General features: G+C 37.2%; 1 protein-coding gene across 5 annotated transcripts in view; it reads left to right on the plus strand.

The window, feature by feature from the left end:
• Window positions 1–19,425, plus strand: part of LOC101893926 (probable ubiquitin carboxyl-terminal hydrolase FAF) — a 55,979-nt gene that overhangs the window by 16,145 nt on the left and 20,409 nt on the right. For all 5 annotated transcript variants that reach the window (XM_011294216.3, XM_011294218.3, XM_059123357.1 and 2 more), the window contains exons 3-6: window positions 7,206–7,354; window positions 9,869–10,848; window positions 10,928–11,185; window positions 11,388–13,391. In XM_011294216.3, coding sequence (XP_011292518.1) covers window positions 7,206–7,354; window positions 9,869–10,848; window positions 10,928–11,185; window positions 11,388–13,391 — 3,391 coding nt within the window. The remainder of the gene's footprint in view (window positions 1–7,205; window positions 7,355–9,868; window positions 10,849–10,927; window positions 11,186–11,387; window positions 13,392–19,425) is intronic.

Raw genomic sequence — 19,425 nt, forward strand, 5'->3', positions numbered from 1 at the left:
CCAAACGTGTAATTTCAGCCCAAATAGTGTGGAATTTTGCACATACGCCCGAATCAGGCCTGGAAATAAGTGTGCCAAATTTGATCGAAAACGGTTCAGATATAGCTATGGCTCTCACATATATTGTTCATCCGATTTGTTATTTCTGTCCTCCGCAGCCGTAATATGCACTCTGTAAATATTTTTTTTGGGGGGGGGGGGGGGGGGGGGATATATAAAATGCAGGTCAGAAATACCTTTGCTAAATTTTATCGAGATCGGTTCAGATTTGGATATAGCTCCCATATATATCTTTACCCGATTTCTAGTCAATTGTACAACAAACGTGAATATTAGCCCAAATGGGATAGAATTTAGTACTTACGACCAAATTGATCCTAGAAACAAGTATGTCAAATTTGGTGAAAATCGGTTCAGATATAGCTATAGCTCCCATATATAATATTCATCCGATTTGTTATATTTGTTTTCCACATCCGTAATACGCACTCCATAAAAACGATATTCGGGGAAATATTTCAAATACAGCTCAGAAATACCTTTGCCAAATTTTATCGAGATCGCTTCAGATTTGGATATAGCTCCCACATATATATCTTTATCCGATTTCATGTTAGAAAGATATTCCTCTCATTTATTAGTTCCTTCTCACTTTAAACGTAATTCTCACAAATTTCCCATAAAAACTTTTATATGTTATGTGAAGTTATTAAAAATATGCAAAGTGGTGTAGGGTATCATAAAGTCGGCCCGTCCGACTATAAGACTTTCTTTACTAGTTTTCTATACATTTATTTTATTATATCCTCACCCAATGGGCTACAGAGGGTATATATCTCTTCTGTCTCTTCGAAATAACGTTTTTAGGCCCTAGGTCTCTTTGCATGAAATCCGTTTCAGGACACTGGAGTTGATCTAGCGGTATTCCTCTGTCTGGCTGGCTGGTGTAAATGATAACTCTGAAAAGAGTATCTGATTTTGTTCAAACTTGGCATATCGTAATATTATTATCAAGTTTAGATCGAGTTCTAAAACCTTCCCTGCAAAAGCTCAACATGTCCACAGGGAATAATTTACCATATAGAACAAAAAAGGATTATCTAGTTTTGTGCAAACTTTGCAAAATCTTATATTTGTATCGGTGCTAAGTCAGGTGTGAAAATAGACAATATCGGTCCACTTCTTCTGGTACCTCCCACACAAAGGGTTAGAATTTTGAAAAATCAAAAATGTGAAATAAGGATCACGTTGTCTTCTTTGCAAATCTCTATATATCTTCCAACACAAGATCTGGTGTGAAGATAGGATATATCGATCCACTCCTTCTGGTACCTCTCTTACAACGGCTCAAAATTTTGAATACCCATAACCATTATAAATGCAAAATGAGCATTCGATTCTTTTTAAATATGGCACATCCTAATTTTTCTACCAACACAAGATGTGGTCTACCACCCCTGCTGGTAGCTCCCCACTACAAAGAGTCAAGATTTTAAATAATCGCAACGCTTATAAAATAATTAACATTTTGAATAATCGTAACTTTTACAAACTGTGAGAGAGAGAGTCCGATTGTCCGATTCAAATTTGCCACATTCCAATATTTCAACCAAATATACTCTCCTACCAAATATGCACCCCTATTGATATCTTCTCCACAAAGGGTCAAAATTTTTATTAACTAAAACGCTCATAAATTGTCAACTAAGCATCCCATTCTTTTCAAACTTCACACATTTCAATATTATTTATATCGCCAAATGATTTTTCAAAAGATGGGATATATTGATCCTCCCACTACTAACCAAAACGCTCAAAGAATGCGAAATAAGCATCACGTTCTTTCCAAACTTCACATCTAAATTTTTCCTGCCAATATTAATATTCATCTGGTGTGAAGGTGAGGTAGATCGGACCATTTCTTCTGGACCTCCCACACAACGAGTCCATACCCATAACTCTTATAAAATTTGAAAGAAGCGTGGAAAGATATTCCTATGACTCTGGAAAGTCAATACCTTATCTTGAATCCGTGGCATTCAAGTGCAAAAAACCAAGTGCAATCGGTTAAGACTTTGGCATACTCCGACTACATAGACGTTTACACGGGCGATCGCGATGAAGAACCGTCGGGGCCTGCACAGAGTAATCATAAGGCAACGAAATCCCAAAACAGTTGCTGAACTTTACAGCCCGGTCATACCATCGTATATTGCCGAAAATTCCCACACGTTACAACGCAATTTTTGATTTTCCATTAAAGGCCAATAGTGGATTTGTTTATTTTGTGGTGGGAGCCTCTTGCCGAAACTGATATGTTGTTGTTTCGGTTTAATACGGTATCTTAGAATCGGCCGCCATTGGATTGCAGGTGGCATTGTTTTAAATATATCCCCGGTATCGTAAAACCCACAAATATTCCATGCCCTTCCTTGTCTTTCGCATCGTAGATTATCGAAAATTCTTACACTTTACAACAGAATTTTGTGATTTTTTCCACCCAAGGTCAATATTGAATTTGTTTATTTTGGAATAAATCTTCTTCGGCAAAAAATCTAAAATTAAAATGTTAGTATGTATAAGAAATATTCTTTGTTTCATTGCACATTTCTAAGTGGGTCTAGTTTGCAGTCTCTTCATTATCCACCATTACCACCACCACCTCCAACAACACATTTCTTTCTGTTTTTCGTTTACATACGGCTACCACGCAAAATTCTGTTTTCTTTTGTTTATCAAAAACAAATGTTTCGTAGTGGTCTTTTGCCCCTCCATTCTTCTTAGATTTTGATTATTCACTTAATTTTTTTCGTTACCACTATTCACCACTGAAAGTCGTCTTTCATTTACAAATATGTATTTGTGGTCATTTTCATGTTTGAGAAGAAACAGGGAAATTTGATATGAAACTGCGTAGTTCTGAATTTGTGGTTTTTAAAAAAAACAGCTTAGCATATAATTTGTAGCTCAGCCCACCGAATTTCCAAAAATAAAAGAGCTGCCTCAAGATATCAATATCCATGGCTGAGTGGTGGTAGTTTATCTCTGCCAAAAAATGCCACAGTTCTTATGAATCTTATATCAGTTAGGTGTTCGGAAAACTACTAAAATTTTATGGGGCGATCCCGATGAGATAAAAATGAAGAACCTTTTATTGCTAGGTAAAAAAGAGATCAGTGAGGTAACAGGCATCCTTACGGGGCATCCTTACGGGCCTACAAGCTCATCTGTACAAGATAGGATGTGAAGATAACAGCATATACAGGGCATATGGGGAAGATGACGAAACATTGGAACATTTTATCTGCCAATGCCCAGCGTTTGCAAATATCAGATCCCAATTCTTAGGCAACGACTCCATACCAGACATTGGTAAATGATATAAGACAGTTAAGAAATTTCATAAAGGCAACTGAATTTCAAATATAACAGACAGTAAACTGCTCGTCTTCTTCAAAAAATCCTTAGTCTAGAGCGCACAACAGGCCTATACTGACTTAAGTGTATGCCCAACAGGGCATGAGGCTAATTGCTTCGCCCCTCTTTTCAACCTAACCTAACCTAGGTGTTCGCAATCGACCCTTAAACCGCTGCTTTCCTCCATCTTATGTACGTCCATATAGATTGCATGTCCGATTTTTGAGCCCAAGGTAGAAGATGAAACTGTTGGTGGTTAAAGCTCATTGTATGTGGAGCTCTGTCACAATAGAAGATAAATTGTGTCTACGATTATTGATATTTGAAATGGGCTTTATCTGTTCATATTTAGGTGTAGACAACATAAAATGGTTACTCTCGATATTCGGTGTTTTGAATCTGTAACACACAATTTCCAAATGATACAGCTGCAATTTGCATATTTCAGACTTCAATCTGATTCTATTCTATAAGGCTACCTCGAGATGTTTTTTCTCACAAATTAGTTTCTATATGGGTCTAGTATTTGCTGGATACCTTCCACTCATAAAGGTACCTCCTGATTTGCGTTATTTTGAAGGTGTTAGTCTCAATGTTGACAATTGGCATTTAGAAGCTCCTGCCGAAGTGATTGTACTTTGTCATTTTGTTTTGAAATCTGAATGGGTAGGAAATTTTCTCGCAAAAATTGCACAATAATGATAGCCCCTCAATCCTGAATTTTTACAGATATTTGACAAATATCCTAGGAGTGTATAAAAAACTCGGCCTGGCCCCTTTTTATACCGCAGTCAGGCTATAGAGGCTAAATATCGTTTGACACGACCAAAAACTGGTTTATGGAAATAACGGTTTTAGGCCCCAGGTCTCTTTGGACGAACTGCGCTTTACGAAATTTGGAGTCAATCTAGCGGTGTCCGTTCGTTCACCTGTGTGTGTTTGACTGATGCGCACGACAACCTTCGAAGGGAGTATCCGATTTGGTACAAACTTGGGATATCGTCAGGTTATCATCAAACTTAGATCGTGTTCGTAGGTGGGAAAATTAATCTACTCCTTCTGGTATCTCCCACACAATACGTCTACATTTTCACAAAATAATATATCTCTTAAATAAAAAGAGGTATAAAATTTTGTTTCAACTTTCCAAGTGCAAATTAGGTGTAAAAATATTAGGACTCGCAAAGTTGGAACCAAATTCGAGAACAATATCGGTTCGCTTCTTCTGGTACCTCTCCTAAAAAAGGTTAACATTTTCTAAGAAAATAATTAACCTAAAAAAAGAGCAAGGCCCATTCGATTATGCTCAAACTTTTGAAATCCCAATTTTTGTATCATTGTTAGGTCAGGTGTGAAAACGGCCAACTCCTTTTAGTACCTCCCCTAAGGGGTTAAAATTTTGAGTAACCATAACTGAAAGATGAGTTCGATTGTCTTTAAATGTTGCATATCCCAATATTTCTATCAACTCTAGGTCTTATATGAAGATAGACCACTCCTTCTGATACCTCCTCCACAACGGGGTCAACTTTTTGAATAACCCAAACGCTCATAAAATCCGAAATAATCCTCCGATTCTTTTCAACACATCTCACTATATCTTCCAACAAAAGATCTGGTGTGAAAATGGGAGCCATCGTCCCGCTCCTTCTGGTACCTCTTCCACAAAGGGGTCAAAATTTTGAATAAACCAGATGAAATTTTCCACAAGTAATTCGATTGACCCAAGGATGAACATAGGGTTCGGAAATTGGAGATAATCGGTCAAAATTTGGATATAGCTCTCATATATATCTTCGTCCGATTTACCTTCTATTGTGCAGCAAACGTGTAATATTAGCCCAAATGGGATAGAATTTTGCCCATACAACAGAACTAGACCTGAAAATAGTAATAAGTATGGCTCCCGTATATGTTGTTCATCCAATTTGTTATTTTTGTTCTCCACAGCCGTAACATGCAGTTTGTAACAAAGATATTTGGGGAAATATATCAAAGACCGCTCAGAAATACCTTTGCTAAATGTTATCGAGATCGGTTCAGATTTGGATATAGCTCGCATATATATCTTCGTCCGATTTGCCTTTTATTGTGCACCAAGTGGGTAATACAAGCCCGAATTGATCGGCTAATATAGTAGAAATCGATTCAGTGGAGGATATTTCTCTTATATGCTAGTTCCTATGGACTTTAAATTATAACTCTAATCATAGTAGGGTATGATTTAATTCTCCCAAATTCTCCATTTATTTGTTATGTAAAGCTCTACAGGGTGAGATAAAAAAAACTGCAACAAAGTTAAACGCCGTAATTTTTACATATTTTTTTTATTATTCATATTTTAAATTGCATTAAATTTTAGAATAAGTCTAGATTTGTTCCAATTGATCACCTTTGGCACGAATTATGACTTTCGAACGGCCAATGAAACCATCAGACGCTGCCCGAATGTTGATCTGCGGTAGTTTGGCCCATTCCCGGCGAAGCGCTTGCTTGAGGTGATCGACTCTTTGGTATTTGTAAGTGCCAAGCTTGCTGTCCAAAATACTCCAGACGCAATAGGCCAACGGATTGGTATCCGGAGATTTTGGTGGCCATTGGGCGCTGGAAATCAAGTGAAAAACCTCATATTGTAACCATTTTTGGGTGGCGCGTACTGAGTGCGATGTTGCTGAGCCCTGTTGGAATGTTCAAGGTCTGCGGCCAAAATGTTTGCGTGCTCCCAAGGCTTTAATACACCCTCCAGAATATTTTCGCGATAATATTCGGCATTTATTCTTATGCCAATGTTTTTTTAAAACACATTTTTTTAGATTTTTTTTTAAATATTCAAAACTTTAATTTATTAAAATAACAAATTTTATGAGTTCAGTACCACAAGTTTTTTTTGCATTGCATTTTCAAAAAATATCACTTCATAGTACATTGAACTCAAAATTGAAATTATTGAACTGTAATTTGTGTTTGTAATCTATTCAAGCAAACCGAATAGTTTGATTAATTAGCAATTATTTAGAAGAAAAAGAAAACAAACAAATGTATTTCACAATTGTAATCATGAATGAAAAAATGACTACCTATGACAGTGTTAAGTACTTGTAGTTGTTGTCATTTTATAACTTTAAACGCCACCGACAAAAGTTGATAGAAAAAAAAAACTGATAAAAAGTAATCGACAAATAATAAAAATTCTCATTGTTTGTGGTGTGGTATGCCTTCCCCTTAAACCGAAGTAGCTTTAAAAGAAAAAACAGTCATCTAAACGCCAACGACATCATCAACCAAAACACCTGATAAGAAATTCTAATAATAATGCAAAAAAAAAAAAAATATTATTTGCCATGCTATTAAACGTTCACCTACAACATCTCCCACTTGCTAGGCCTCCCCCTTCTTCATCATAGACGAGAACGTTTTCCATTCAAAATATAGGTATCTACTAGACATTTGTTTTTTTTTTTGTACACTTTTTTTGTTTATCTGTAAACGCGCTTTTGTTTATCAAAGTGCACAATCAAACACACTCTCGTTTCGATTCTATATTCGTAATAGTACCAAGTGTGATTCATAATTATATATTTGCCATTATAATTATTATTGTTATTATTTGTTGGCATATTCTCATTATTTTTCTTTTCGTAGTGACGATAATCGTTCAATTTTTTTTTTTTTTGAGGGTTTTTGCTTTTGTGTTATGTTTACCAAATTTTGTTTTCATTTTCAGAAATTGTTTTTCATAATAATTTGTGTGTGTGTGTTTTTTTTTCTTCTATTTATTCCTTTTTTAGGTCGCCGGAAAAATTGATATCATCATTTCCCACAAAATCGCTAACATCACTAATACAGAAAATATCCAGTCCACGATGGGTTGTACCCGTTTTGCCAGAACAAGAGTTGGAGGTATTATTAAATGCTGCCATACAACTAACAGCTGCTGGTAAGTTGAAAGAGGGGAGCATAATACCCCAGGTGCAGTGGACCCATAGTCTAATGGACCTAATCAAAAACTTAAAAAATCAAAATCCAAAAGATTGATGATCCTTTTGATAAATTGAAATTCACATTTTTTTACTCTCCACAATGGTTTGGAGGGTATATTAAGTTTGCCATTCCGTTTGTAACTCCTCGGAATATACCTTTTAGGCACCATAAAGTATATATTTATATTCTCTTGATCTGCATAAAATTCTATGTCCATCCGTCTTTCCGTCTGTGGAAATCACTCTAGCTTTCGAACGAAATGAAGTAGGTTGATAAAATTTTACTCAAATGTATAGTATGTCTACAGGACTTTTGATATGTAGGTCCACGTTTTAGTATAGCCCCCATATAATGGTAGCTCCCGATATTCGGTATTTTGATGATTTTTTGATCACCAGAATTGTTTCAAATTTTGTATTTGAAGTTCGTAATGAATACTACAGCCTATGACAGAAAATTATCTGTGCAGGTCCACGTCTTCGTTTAGCTCCCATATAACGATACTCCCGATATTCGGTATTTTGATGATTTTAACGACATTATACACACAAATTGTTTCAAATTTTGTATTTGAAGTTCGTAATGGATACTACAGCCAAAGACAGAAAATCCCGATATTCGGTATTTTGATGATTTTAGCGACATTATTAACACATTTTTTTCAAGTTTCGATTGTATGGCTTATGACAAAAGTTGCCTACACAGGTCCACGTCGTCGTATAGACCGAAAAATATAACGGCTACATTCAGTATTTTTAAGATTTTAACCGAATTTTTAACGGATTTTATTTTTTTTAATTGCCAAATTCGTTCCAAATGGTGAAGGGGGTATTCAAATTTCGGCTCGACCGAACTACAGCATTTTTTCCTTTGAAAAAAATCTTAAAAATCCACGTTTATTGGCTAGATGGTCCTTTGAAAAAAATCTTTAAAATGTCCACGTTTATTGGTTAGATGGTCCTTTAAAAAAAATCTTTAAAAAATCCACGTTTATTGGTTAGATGGTCCTTTGAAAAAAATCTTTAAAAAGTCCACGTTTATTGGTTAGATGGTCCTTTAAAAAAAATCTTTAAAAAATCCACGTTTATTGGTTAGATGGTCCTTTGAAAAAAAAAATCTTTAAAAAATCCACGTTTATTGGTTAGATGGTCCTTTAAAAAAAATCTTTAAAAAATCCACGTTTATTGGTTAGATGGTCCTTTAAAAAAAATCTTTAAAAAATCCACGTTTATTGGTTAGATGGTCCTTTGAAAAAAATCTTTAAAAAATCTACGTTTATTGGGTAGATTGTCCTTTGAAAAAAATTCTTTAAAAAATCCACGTTTATTGGTTAGATGGTCCTTTGAAAAAAATCTTTAAAAAATCCACGTTTATTGGTTAGATGGTCCTTTGAAAAAAATCTTTAAAAAATCCACGTTTATTGGTTAGATGGACCTTTGAAAAAAATCTTTAAAAAATCCACGTTTATTGGTCAGATGGTCCTTTAAAAAAAATCTTTAAAAAATCCACGTTTATTGGTTAGATGGTCCTTTGAAAAAAATCTTTAAAAAATCCACGTCTAATGGTTAGATGGACCTTTGAAAAAAATCTTTAAAAAATCCACGTTTATTGGTTAGATGGTCCTTTGAAAAAAATCTTTAAAAAATCCACGTTTATTGGTTAGATGGTCCTTTGAAAAAAATCTTTAAAAAATCCACGTTTATTGGTTAGATGGACCTTTGAAAAAAATCTTTAAAATATCCACGTTTATTGGTTAGATGGACCTTTGAAAAAAATCTTTAAAAAATCCACGTTTATTGGTTAGATGGACCTTTGAAAAAAATCTTTAAAAAATCGACGTTTATTGGTTAGATGGGCCTTTGAAAAAATTCTTAAAAAAATCCACGTTTATTGGTTAGATTGTCCTTTGAAAAAATTATTTTAAAAGTTCCTCGTTTATTTGTTTAATGGTCCTTTGAAAAAAAATCTTTAAAAAAATCACGTCTAATGGTTACATGGTCCTTTGAAAAAAATCGATAAAAAAATCCACGATTATTGGTTAGATGTTCCTTTGAAAAAATTCGATAAAAAAGATCCAAGTTTATTGGTTAGATGGTCCTTTGAAAAAATTCGATAAAAAAAATCCAGGTTTATTGGTTACATGGTCCTTTGAAAAAATTCGATAAAAAAAATCCCCATTTATTGATTTGATGGTCCTTTGAAAAAATTCTTTAAAAAATCCACGTTTATTGGTCAGATGGTCCTTTGAAAAAAATTCTTTAAAAAATCCGCGTTTATTGGTTAGATGACCCTTAAAAAACACTTTAAAAAAATCCAGGTTTATTGCTCTGATGGGCCTTTGAAAAAAACACCCATTAAATTTCAACATTTATTAGGTTAATTGTCCCTTATAAAGTTTGTTGTTTGAGGGTCCTTTTCAAAAACGTTTAATTTATCTAACTTTGCTTTGCTTACTCTTTCCCCCCTCCAGGTGTGGATCATGACTGTGAGCCATGCGTTGAATTCTATCGCAATGCCTTGACGACATCCTTTACGAAGATACTCACAGATGAGGCTGTCAACTCGTGGAAATACGCCATACATCATTGTATTTTGATCTCCTGTGGCAAGCTATTGCATCTGATTGCCATTCACATGACACGTGATAATCCATATCTGTTGGATTTACTGGCGCTAGTCTTCGATCCGGAAAATAAATACAACACCTATAATGCGACGCGACAGCCGGAATGTTTTATACCACCCGAACATTTGTGGGGTGTTTTGGATGGCAATAAAATGTTTGCCAAATCGCCGCCAGAGCCCAAGAATGCACGTGGATGGTTGGTGGATTTGATAAATCGTTTTGGTCAGCTCAAGGGTTTCGACAATTTGCAAGAGCGTTTCAATCGCGGTCTGGTGCTGTTGCGCAAACAACAGGAACAACAGGCCGCTGCCGTGGCATCGGGTTGTGCCAAACCAACGGGATCACGGGCCATGCTACAACCCGATCCCGAACAAGAGAATAAATTGACATTGGCTTTGATCTATAGCTTGTTGCGTCCCTTCGGCCAATGCTATGAACTGTTGACACCGGCAACCATTTCCAAATATTTTATGCCCATATGGAATGTGGTTTTGGATTTACTCGACAGCTTTTCGGATGAGGAACTGAAGCGAGAAGCCAAACCTGAGGGACGTAATGACTACATCAATGGTATTGTGAAGTCGGCCCGTTACTTGGCCAGCCGTTTGCCTGGCCAGGAGGAGCTAATACGAAATTTGGAAATGTTTCGTTTGAAAATGATACTCAGACTGCTGCAGGTGTCCAGCTTCAATGGCAAAATGAATGCCCTCAATGAGATTAACAAAGTTTTGACATCGGTCTCATACTATTCGCACAGGACGCCACAGTTGCCGCACTGTATGTCGGATGATGATTTGGATTGGCTGACGGCGGAGAGAATGGCGGTAGGTTGAAAGATTTTACACATTTTTTTAAAAACAGATTTGTAATTTGTTGTCTCCTTTCTTTCGTATTGTTCTACAGGCCTGGATCAAAGAATCCGATGTCCTGGGCATTGTCCTGAAAGACTCGTTACATCAACCACAATATGTAGAGAAATTGGAAAAAATCATAAGATTTTTAATTAAAGAACATGCCTTGACTCTGGAAGACTTGGATGCGGTGTGGAAAGCCCAGGCTGGCAAGCATGAGGCCATTGTTAAGAATGTGCATGATCTATTGGCTAAGTTGGCATGGGACTTTACACCCGAGCAATTGGATCATTTGTTTGAATCATTCCAGGTAAGTTGGGGAAATTTTAAATTATATTTGTTCCATTTTCCAGAATCTGCAAGAATCTAAAAATATTATTACGATAAACGATTTTTCCTTTCGGATATCGAAAAAATTTACAAATCGAGCAGATTCCTGAAAATTTTTTGGGAACAGTTCTTTAAAAAATTTTTAAGAATATTTTTAAAAATAATATTACTTTTTCTTTCAGGCCAGCATGACAACTGCCAACAAACGCCAGCGCGAAAGGCTTTTGGAATTAATCCGCCGTTTGGCTGAGGACGACAAAAATGGTGTTATGGCTCAAAAGGTGTTGAAACTCTTTTGGACTTTGGCCCACAGCCAAGAAATACAACCCGAGGTCTTAGATCAAGCATTGGCGGCCCATGTTAAAATTCTCGATTACAGCTGTTCCCAGGAAAGGGATGCCCAGAAAATCGTTTGGCTAGAGAAATGTGTGACGGAGTTGAAGACGTTTGAATCATGGGTATTGCCAGCCTTGCGTTTAATTAGAGAAATCTGTTGTCTCTATGAGTCCTCGCCCAGCCATGCTCCCCGCTCACAGCAGTCGCTCAACCGCCAACAGGTCATTGAACGGCTACAAAACGAATATTCATTGGTAATCCTTGTGACCAATAGTCTGACATCGTATATGGATAAAATACGTGGCATGGTTGCCGAAATGTCCAATGTAGATCCTGCCGCCCTGTGTATAGATGGTCGTTTCCCCCACAATGTGCAAATATCGGAACGTTTGGATTTTCTTAAATTCCTATTGAAAGATGGCCAGCTGTGGCTTTGTGCCGATCAGGCCAAACAGATTTGGCATTGTTTGGCCGTCAATGCTGTATTCCCCTCGGATCGTGAGGAATGTTTCCGCTGGTTCGGCAAACTAATGGGCGAAGAACCGGACTTGGATCCCGGTATAAATAAGGATTTCTTTGAGAACAACATTCTGCAATTGGATCCACATTTGCTAACGGAATCGGGCATAAAATGCTTTGAACGTTTCTTTAAGGCGGTCAATTCCAAAGAGGACAAACTCAAGGCCATACATCGTGGTTATATTCTGGACAATGAAGATCTAATCGGCAAGGATTATCTGTGGCGTGTCATAACAACGGGTGGTGAGGAGATTGCCAACAAAGCCATTGATTTACTTAAGGAGGTGTCGACGGCATTGGGACCACGACTCCAGGAGAACATTAGTGATTTCCATGAAATGTTCATTGGCGAGTGTTGTGAACGTTTGAGGACCCACTACTCGAATATCTTGATACTGGGCAAATCGTTGGGCGGCAGCGGTGGCAATGTGGTGGCCACCTCGCCCGATGACAACAACCAGGAGGCCGATCAAAATGATTCAAAAGATTCGAAAATGCGTTTCATTGAGGCCGAGAAAATGTGTCGCATCCTCAAGGTCCTACAGGAATACATCAAGGAATGTGATCGTTCATTTAACGGCGATCGTACCATGCTGCCTTTGGTGCGTGCCACACGTGGCAAATATACTAGTCTTTATATACGTTTTCAAAATCCTGGACGTCCCATTGATGACATTGAAATTACCACCCATAACAATGAAATGGTGTCGTCGTTTAAGCGTAACCTACTGAAAAGGATCAAGGGCACATCGACGGCCAACATCAAAGTCGATTTGCATTACAACAATGGTGAACTGATTGAAATTGGTGATGAAATAAATCCCCTGTCGCATTACTCGATACGGGATAAAATGATTCTAACCGCGAAGCTGACACCAATTGGTGCGGGGCTGGCCAGCAGTCCAGACACGTCGAGCGACTCGAGTACCGGTTCTCCGCCCAGACCTTGCCCCGATATGTCACGTGTCGAATCGGAAAGCACGCTGCCGGGCGTAATAATCTCTCAGAATTTCCAATATATAGAATTTTTTCTTAAACTCTATCAGCTGGGCAGCGATTTGGAGCATGGTCGTCTAAGGGAAAGTGCTAAAATGTTGTTGCATTTATTGCCCTGTGATCGTCAGACTGTCAAGATGTTGCAACTAATGTGTGGCATGCCCGAGGCAGCGGTGTTGGGAAGTGGTGCGGCATTAACAGGTGGTGGTGTTGGAGGTGGTATTGGCTCAAATATTGTAACCAAAGATGAAGAGACAACGGCTGGGCTGAATGTCGGTACGGGCAGTGCCGTCAATGAGGGCCAAATCCAACAGGGCAGTTCAACAAATGAACCGGTAAGTTGGAAAGATTAATGGGGGGAGTTTTGGGATTGATGGAGGAGGAGGAGTTCTTCCTTAGGCGCAGACGATTTGTGGAAGATATTCCATTTAGGGAAAACCAGTATGAGGTTTTAAGCCTATTTGAGATTTTTAATTTATGAAAGACCCTGTAGAAGTTTTGTCATATAAAGAAGACCAGGGAAAGATCTACTGCCCATAAAAGACATGTAAAAAGCTTCAATCCAAGAACGACATGTGGGGGTGTTCGAACAGAAAAGAAGACTTGTTGGAGATCTTCAAAATATAGAAGACTTTGTGAAAAATAATTTTGTTGGCATGTCCTCTATGTACGTAAAGACTATGAAGGATATTCTATTTTAAGGAAATCTCTGGAAGGGTTTAAATCTATAGATACGCTATTGGAAGTCTATCATGTAGGGAAGAACCTATAGAAGTTCTATTGAAAATATTCCTAATTTAAAGCTATATAAAATCTACTAATCTAATCTACGAGAAAAAAGGCGAGAGGGGAATCTTCTAACCGTAGAAGATATGTGGGAAATCTAAACAGAGAAGAACCGAAGAAGGCCTTATATTTGTATAAGTTACCCGAAAGCAAGAAGAGACCTGTGGAAAGTCTTCAAAGAACTTTTTAAATGAAAACCTGCCACAGTCCCATTACCGACAGAAGACAACCCACTCTTTCAATATCTTATTTATACCCTCAGCCATGTGGCTATAGAGGCTATAAGTTAATGTTAGAAGTTAAAGTTTATTTCACACTGCTATGGTGTTTCTTTATTTTGTTACTAACATTTATGTTGCGGTGCTATGCACCTCTCTTGTTGGATTTACAATTATGAATCCCTTCAACTTAAAACTAATATTATACTGCAGCCTGGTCGTGCTCGTTATTACGCTGAGTCATCACTTGCGGTGCGCTGGTATTAGTGCGCGTGTTTGTGGCGGATGACTGCCCTGGTGTCATATTCCTGTTGATTTGTCGGACTGCTTGCGCAGCATAATGATGGGAATGTTTACTAGTTGGTTTGCATATTTAGTTTGATGTTTATTAGGGTGAGCCGTTAACTCCTCCCTCTCGAATTATCAAGCGTCTCGATTGATGTGTTTAGAAATATGGCAGATTATAAAGACTGCCGCGTTGATTCAAGTTAATATTGTGGTTTGCTAGTTGTTTTGTTTTGATAACAGATTCTGTTGTGCCGGCTGCCAATTGGCTTTCTGACACAGTCATTTCTATTTGAGGTCTAGACATTCCTTCATGTGGGGTCATTTTTATAATTTTCATACTAGTTTTGCGCCTTTGCCTCATTTTTACTGCCATCAGGAGGATGACCAATGCTAATATGAGACTGATGTTAAAACATAAACTGGTCTTGAATTCAGTATTTAGACGCTCGATTCTTTTATTACTTTTCACGTGCAACGTTTTTAGTAGTTGTAGAGATAGTATTTCTTCGGTGTAGTTGTTTCTAGCTGAGTGTTTTAGCAGCGCAGGCAACGGTTTGGAGTAAGCAGCTTCTTCGACGGTGAAATTTTTGTTGCCTATCCTAATTGTAGAATTACTAAATCTTATTAAATAAGTTCCTGTTACATTTTTTTCGTTTCCATTTATGACAATATTTTCTTTTATGTTATTTATCAAAATTAATCCAGGTTCTATTTCCTCTAAATTATTAATGTGATCTGCATTTACTATTGAACAATTATGTGGGCTATTAGTTACTAATTTAGGAATACATGTATTGTTTGTTATATTGGCTACATTAGATTCTAGACATAATTCAATACCATTTATTTTTTGACAAGGACTTTTAATTCCAAATGTTGCTCTTTCACATTTTACAATTTTCTTATAATCAAGATTTAAAACAGTATTTTGATTTTTTACAGGTCTTATGGTTATGACATTACAAATTTCTTTTACAGTTTTGGGAATGCTTATAATGTAAATTATATTAGTACTATTGTTTACAATTTTTATTCGTGCGAAATTTAAAGCTTGTTCAATGTTTTGAAACGGGATTTCATCTTGATTAAATATTTCTTCTATTTTTCTAATTTCTATTTCCGATAAAATAAATGTGTTTACAATGTTGGATTTTGTTAAATGAATGGCCGAATTAATATTCGTTATTTCCTCCTTTAAAATTTCAACTTTGTACTTTGCCTGCAATATGAGGGTATTACGGAAGTCCTCACTAGTCTTTAAAATTTTTGAAATACTATTTGTCGCATTCGTTATCTCCTGCATTCTTTCTATTAGATCTCTGTTGATTATTAACTGGTTATTGCTGTTGTCTGTTAACTCATTGATTTTGTTTTTCAAAAGCATAAGGTCATCATGGTCTGGACTACCTGCCAGCCATTTCCACGCCGTTCCAATCTCATCAAGAGATCTTTTAGATCTCTCTTCAGGCATTAGCCGATTTATAAGGTGAGATAGGGTAGTAATGTCATTATGTAGGAAGGGGAGTAGTGGGTGGTTGTCTGGAATTCCTTTGGCCAAGTCGTCCTTGATCCTCTCTAGAGTGTCATGATATTCCTTGATGTTAATAACATGCAAAATTTTGAATGTCCCTGTTTGTATTTTTCCTATTCCACTCTCTATAAGAACCACTTCTGATTGAGAGTAGTCCAATATTTCTGTGACCCCTAGGCAACCTGTAATTAAGAACTGGAAACCCGGTAAATAAGTAAGTCAGTTTCTGATATGACTCTTATGGACTATTCTCCCTGATTGAGTCAGGACAGTTGAGTGCCTATTCTCCTTTACAACTTCTTCTTTGAAACGTTTAGATAATTTGGTTCCTAATCTCTTGTTCTGTTTGACAAATATTTTCTGACCTTCTTGATATTCTTTTGGTTCTTCCCTAACACGATTATGATTTGCCAAATCATTTTCCTGTTTCCTCAAGAGTCTTTCGTAGTTGTTAAGGCGAGTCCTTTCGTAGTCCTCTGGTCCAAAGGTCGTCGGTCGTCCAAAAAATAGATCTACGGGTTTCTTTCCAATTGACGAATGTATTGTGTGATTGTACTTGTTAACGCTATCTTGCAATAGCTCCTCAAAAGAGTAATCGGGTCGCTCACACTTACTGCAACGCATAATTTCCGATAAGGTCGAATGGAATCTCTCTATTTGCCCATTAACCTCGCTCTTATAAGGCGGTGCCGTAAAAATTTCCATGCCAAGTTCGTCTTCCAACATAAACCGAATGGTCTGAGAATTGAAAGATCGCTCGTTATCAAATACAATTGACTTCGGGACCCCAAAGTAGAAAATTATTTCTCTCAATGGTTTCCTAATGTCTTCAATGCCTTTGCCATTTATCATTCTGGTTACTGCGAATTTTGTAAATTTGTCTATTGCGGTTAAAACTCGAAACTTGTCTGTAGAGAAGATATCTATGTGGATTGTATGCCCAGGATAAGTTGGCATAGGTGTCTTATTAAGTTTGGGAGCGTTCGGATGTCGCTCATACTTATTTTCTTTACATACTTTACAGATATTGATCACATTCTTTATTTTCCTAGTCATGGAAGGGAAGTAATAGCTCTCTAAAATTTGTCTCCTATTCTCGGCATTATTCCTATGTGCTCTGTTGTGAGTCTCAATAATGATTTGTTTTTGTCTCTCCTCATCAGTAACATCTTCAACCATTGTTCGAGCGAATCGTACTTTAATGTTTCTGAAGTGATGAGGGTACAGTGCTTGAATCATAAGCATAACTGGCTCTGAGGTCTTGATGCCGTTGACTACTGTAGGATTTAGGTATCTCTTTAATATGACTTTCAGATCTGATTCCGCTAGACTGGTTTCTTTAATGATATGTCTATGGTAGGAGGGAAATACAATGTTAAATTCATATGAGGAAGCTGATGATTCCTCAATAATGATCTGATTTTTGAAGGTATTTATTGGCACCTCAGCGGAAGGAATTAGGTCTTCCGATGAGTCCTCGGCACTGTGAACCGTGGGCGTTAGGGAGTTAACATCTGTCACTGGTGGTCTCGATAGCGTGTCCGCGACTACATTCGTGCTACCTGGTTTATAAATTAACTCGTAATTATATTCTTCTAACTGTGCCTTCCACTTCTTCATCTTCACATTTGTGTTCTTGTTGCTTAGCGCAAATGTCAAAGGTTGATGGTCGGTAAATATCTTTATGCTTCGTGCTCCATACAAGTAACAATTCAATTCCTTTAAAGCCCAAATTATCGCCAGCATTTCTTTCTCATTTGTCGCATATTCCTCTTCTGCCCTACTGAGAGTTCTAGAAAGGTATGTGATAGGTCTATTGCCTTGAGATAAAACTGCTCCTAAAGCGTATTTCGAGGCGTCAGTAGTGAGTTCAAAGGGCTTATCAAAGTCGGGATAGTTCAAAACGACTTCCTCCGATACCAAACAGTTCTTGAGCTGTTTGAAACTTTCAATCTGTTCGGAATTCAAATTGACACTGATTTTTTTTGACTGGTTTCTCGGGGTTTTCCCTATATCGCCTCTCATCATGGAAGTTAATGGTTTGGCTATTTGAGCATAGCCCCTTATGAATCTCCGATAATGTCCGGTCAAACCCAGGAACGATCGCAAGTCATGAACTGTTCTAGGTTGAGGGAAATTAACTATGGCCTTAAGTCTGTCTGGGTTTGCAGAAAAACCTCCTTCCTTTACATTGAACCCTAAGAAGTCAATTTCTTCCTTTAAGAATTCACTCTTGTCCAAATGAACTTTCAGATTAGAGTCTTCCAAAGTGCGGAATATTATCCTCAAATTTTCAATGTGTTCCTTTTTAGTCCTACCAAATATCAAAATGTCATCAATGTAGACGTAGCACCGTTTCCCTATATGCTCTCTAAGAATATCATCTAGAGCTCTTTGGAATATTGCAGACGCGTTACGTAGTCCAAATGGTAGTCTTGTGAACTCGAACTTTCCATTCTTGACGGAAAAAGCTGTTTTCTCAATATCGGATTCCCTAAGTGGAATCTGATGGAATCCGCTCTTTAAATCTATGGTGGAAAAGTATTTCTGTTCGCCTAAGTTAGCCAAGATTTCTGTAATTTCAGGTATGGGGTATCTGTCAGGTCTAGTTATCTCATTAAGTTTCCTATAGTCAATAACCATGCGGTATTTTTTCACACCTGAAGCATCTGGTTTTTTTGGTACTATCCAAACTGGAGCATTATATGCGGACCTGGAAGGGCGAATTATCCCGTCCCTTAATAGTTCTTCTATCTGTTTGTCAATTTCGGATTTCAGTGCCATTGGATACGGATAGGATTTTGAATAAACTGGACTATCACTACTCGTATTAATTTCAGCTTGTACGATTGTTGAATAAGTGAGTTTTTTATTGGGATCTGCAAAAAGGTTTGGATGGTCATCCAAAATATTCCTGACTTCTTTTTCATCTTCGGGATTTAGATGATTTAAACGTAGATTCATGTTATTAATCTCATCAATTTGCAGCTCTTTCAAAGGAAATTTCTTTCCATACAGAATTGTGAGATAGGATCTCCAAGTGTAAATCACTGCATTCAAAGATTTCAGGGTATCATTCCCTATTATCCCATCAAAGGTCTCTAGACCAGGAAGGATGTAAAATTCTAACTTTCCGATCCCGCAATTAAAAATGTCAATAAAACTATGGGTCTCTATACTAACTATGCCGCCTACGGACTTAACATGAAAAGGTTTCTGGTTCTTTAGAGGGTTTCTAATAAATTTGCCATTAATATAATTTTTGTTCGAACCGGTGTCTATAAGAAATTTAAGTTCGTTGCCATTTTTCATTCTGAAAGGGAGGTATGGCAACGTTGAAGCTAGTCTAAAAAATTAACGTCATCTACAATTGCCAACTGATCGTCTAGATCCTCCTCGTACGCTTCGTCATAGGAAACCTCATATTCCTGTTCATCAGAACCATTCATTTCATCCGGCTCTGCATCCTCACGTATTTGGGCCTCAACATTAAACATTCTCTGCTGCTTTTGCGGCTGATGAATATTTCCTGAATTATTTCTCTTA

This window comes from Musca domestica, unplaced genomic scaffold (assembly GCF_030504385.1).
Source record: "Musca domestica strain aabys unplaced genomic scaffold, Musca_domestica.polishedcontigs.V.1.1 24, whole genome shotgun sequence".
Classification (NCBI taxonomy): domain Eukaryota; kingdom Metazoa; phylum Arthropoda; class Insecta; order Diptera; family Muscidae; genus Musca; species Musca domestica.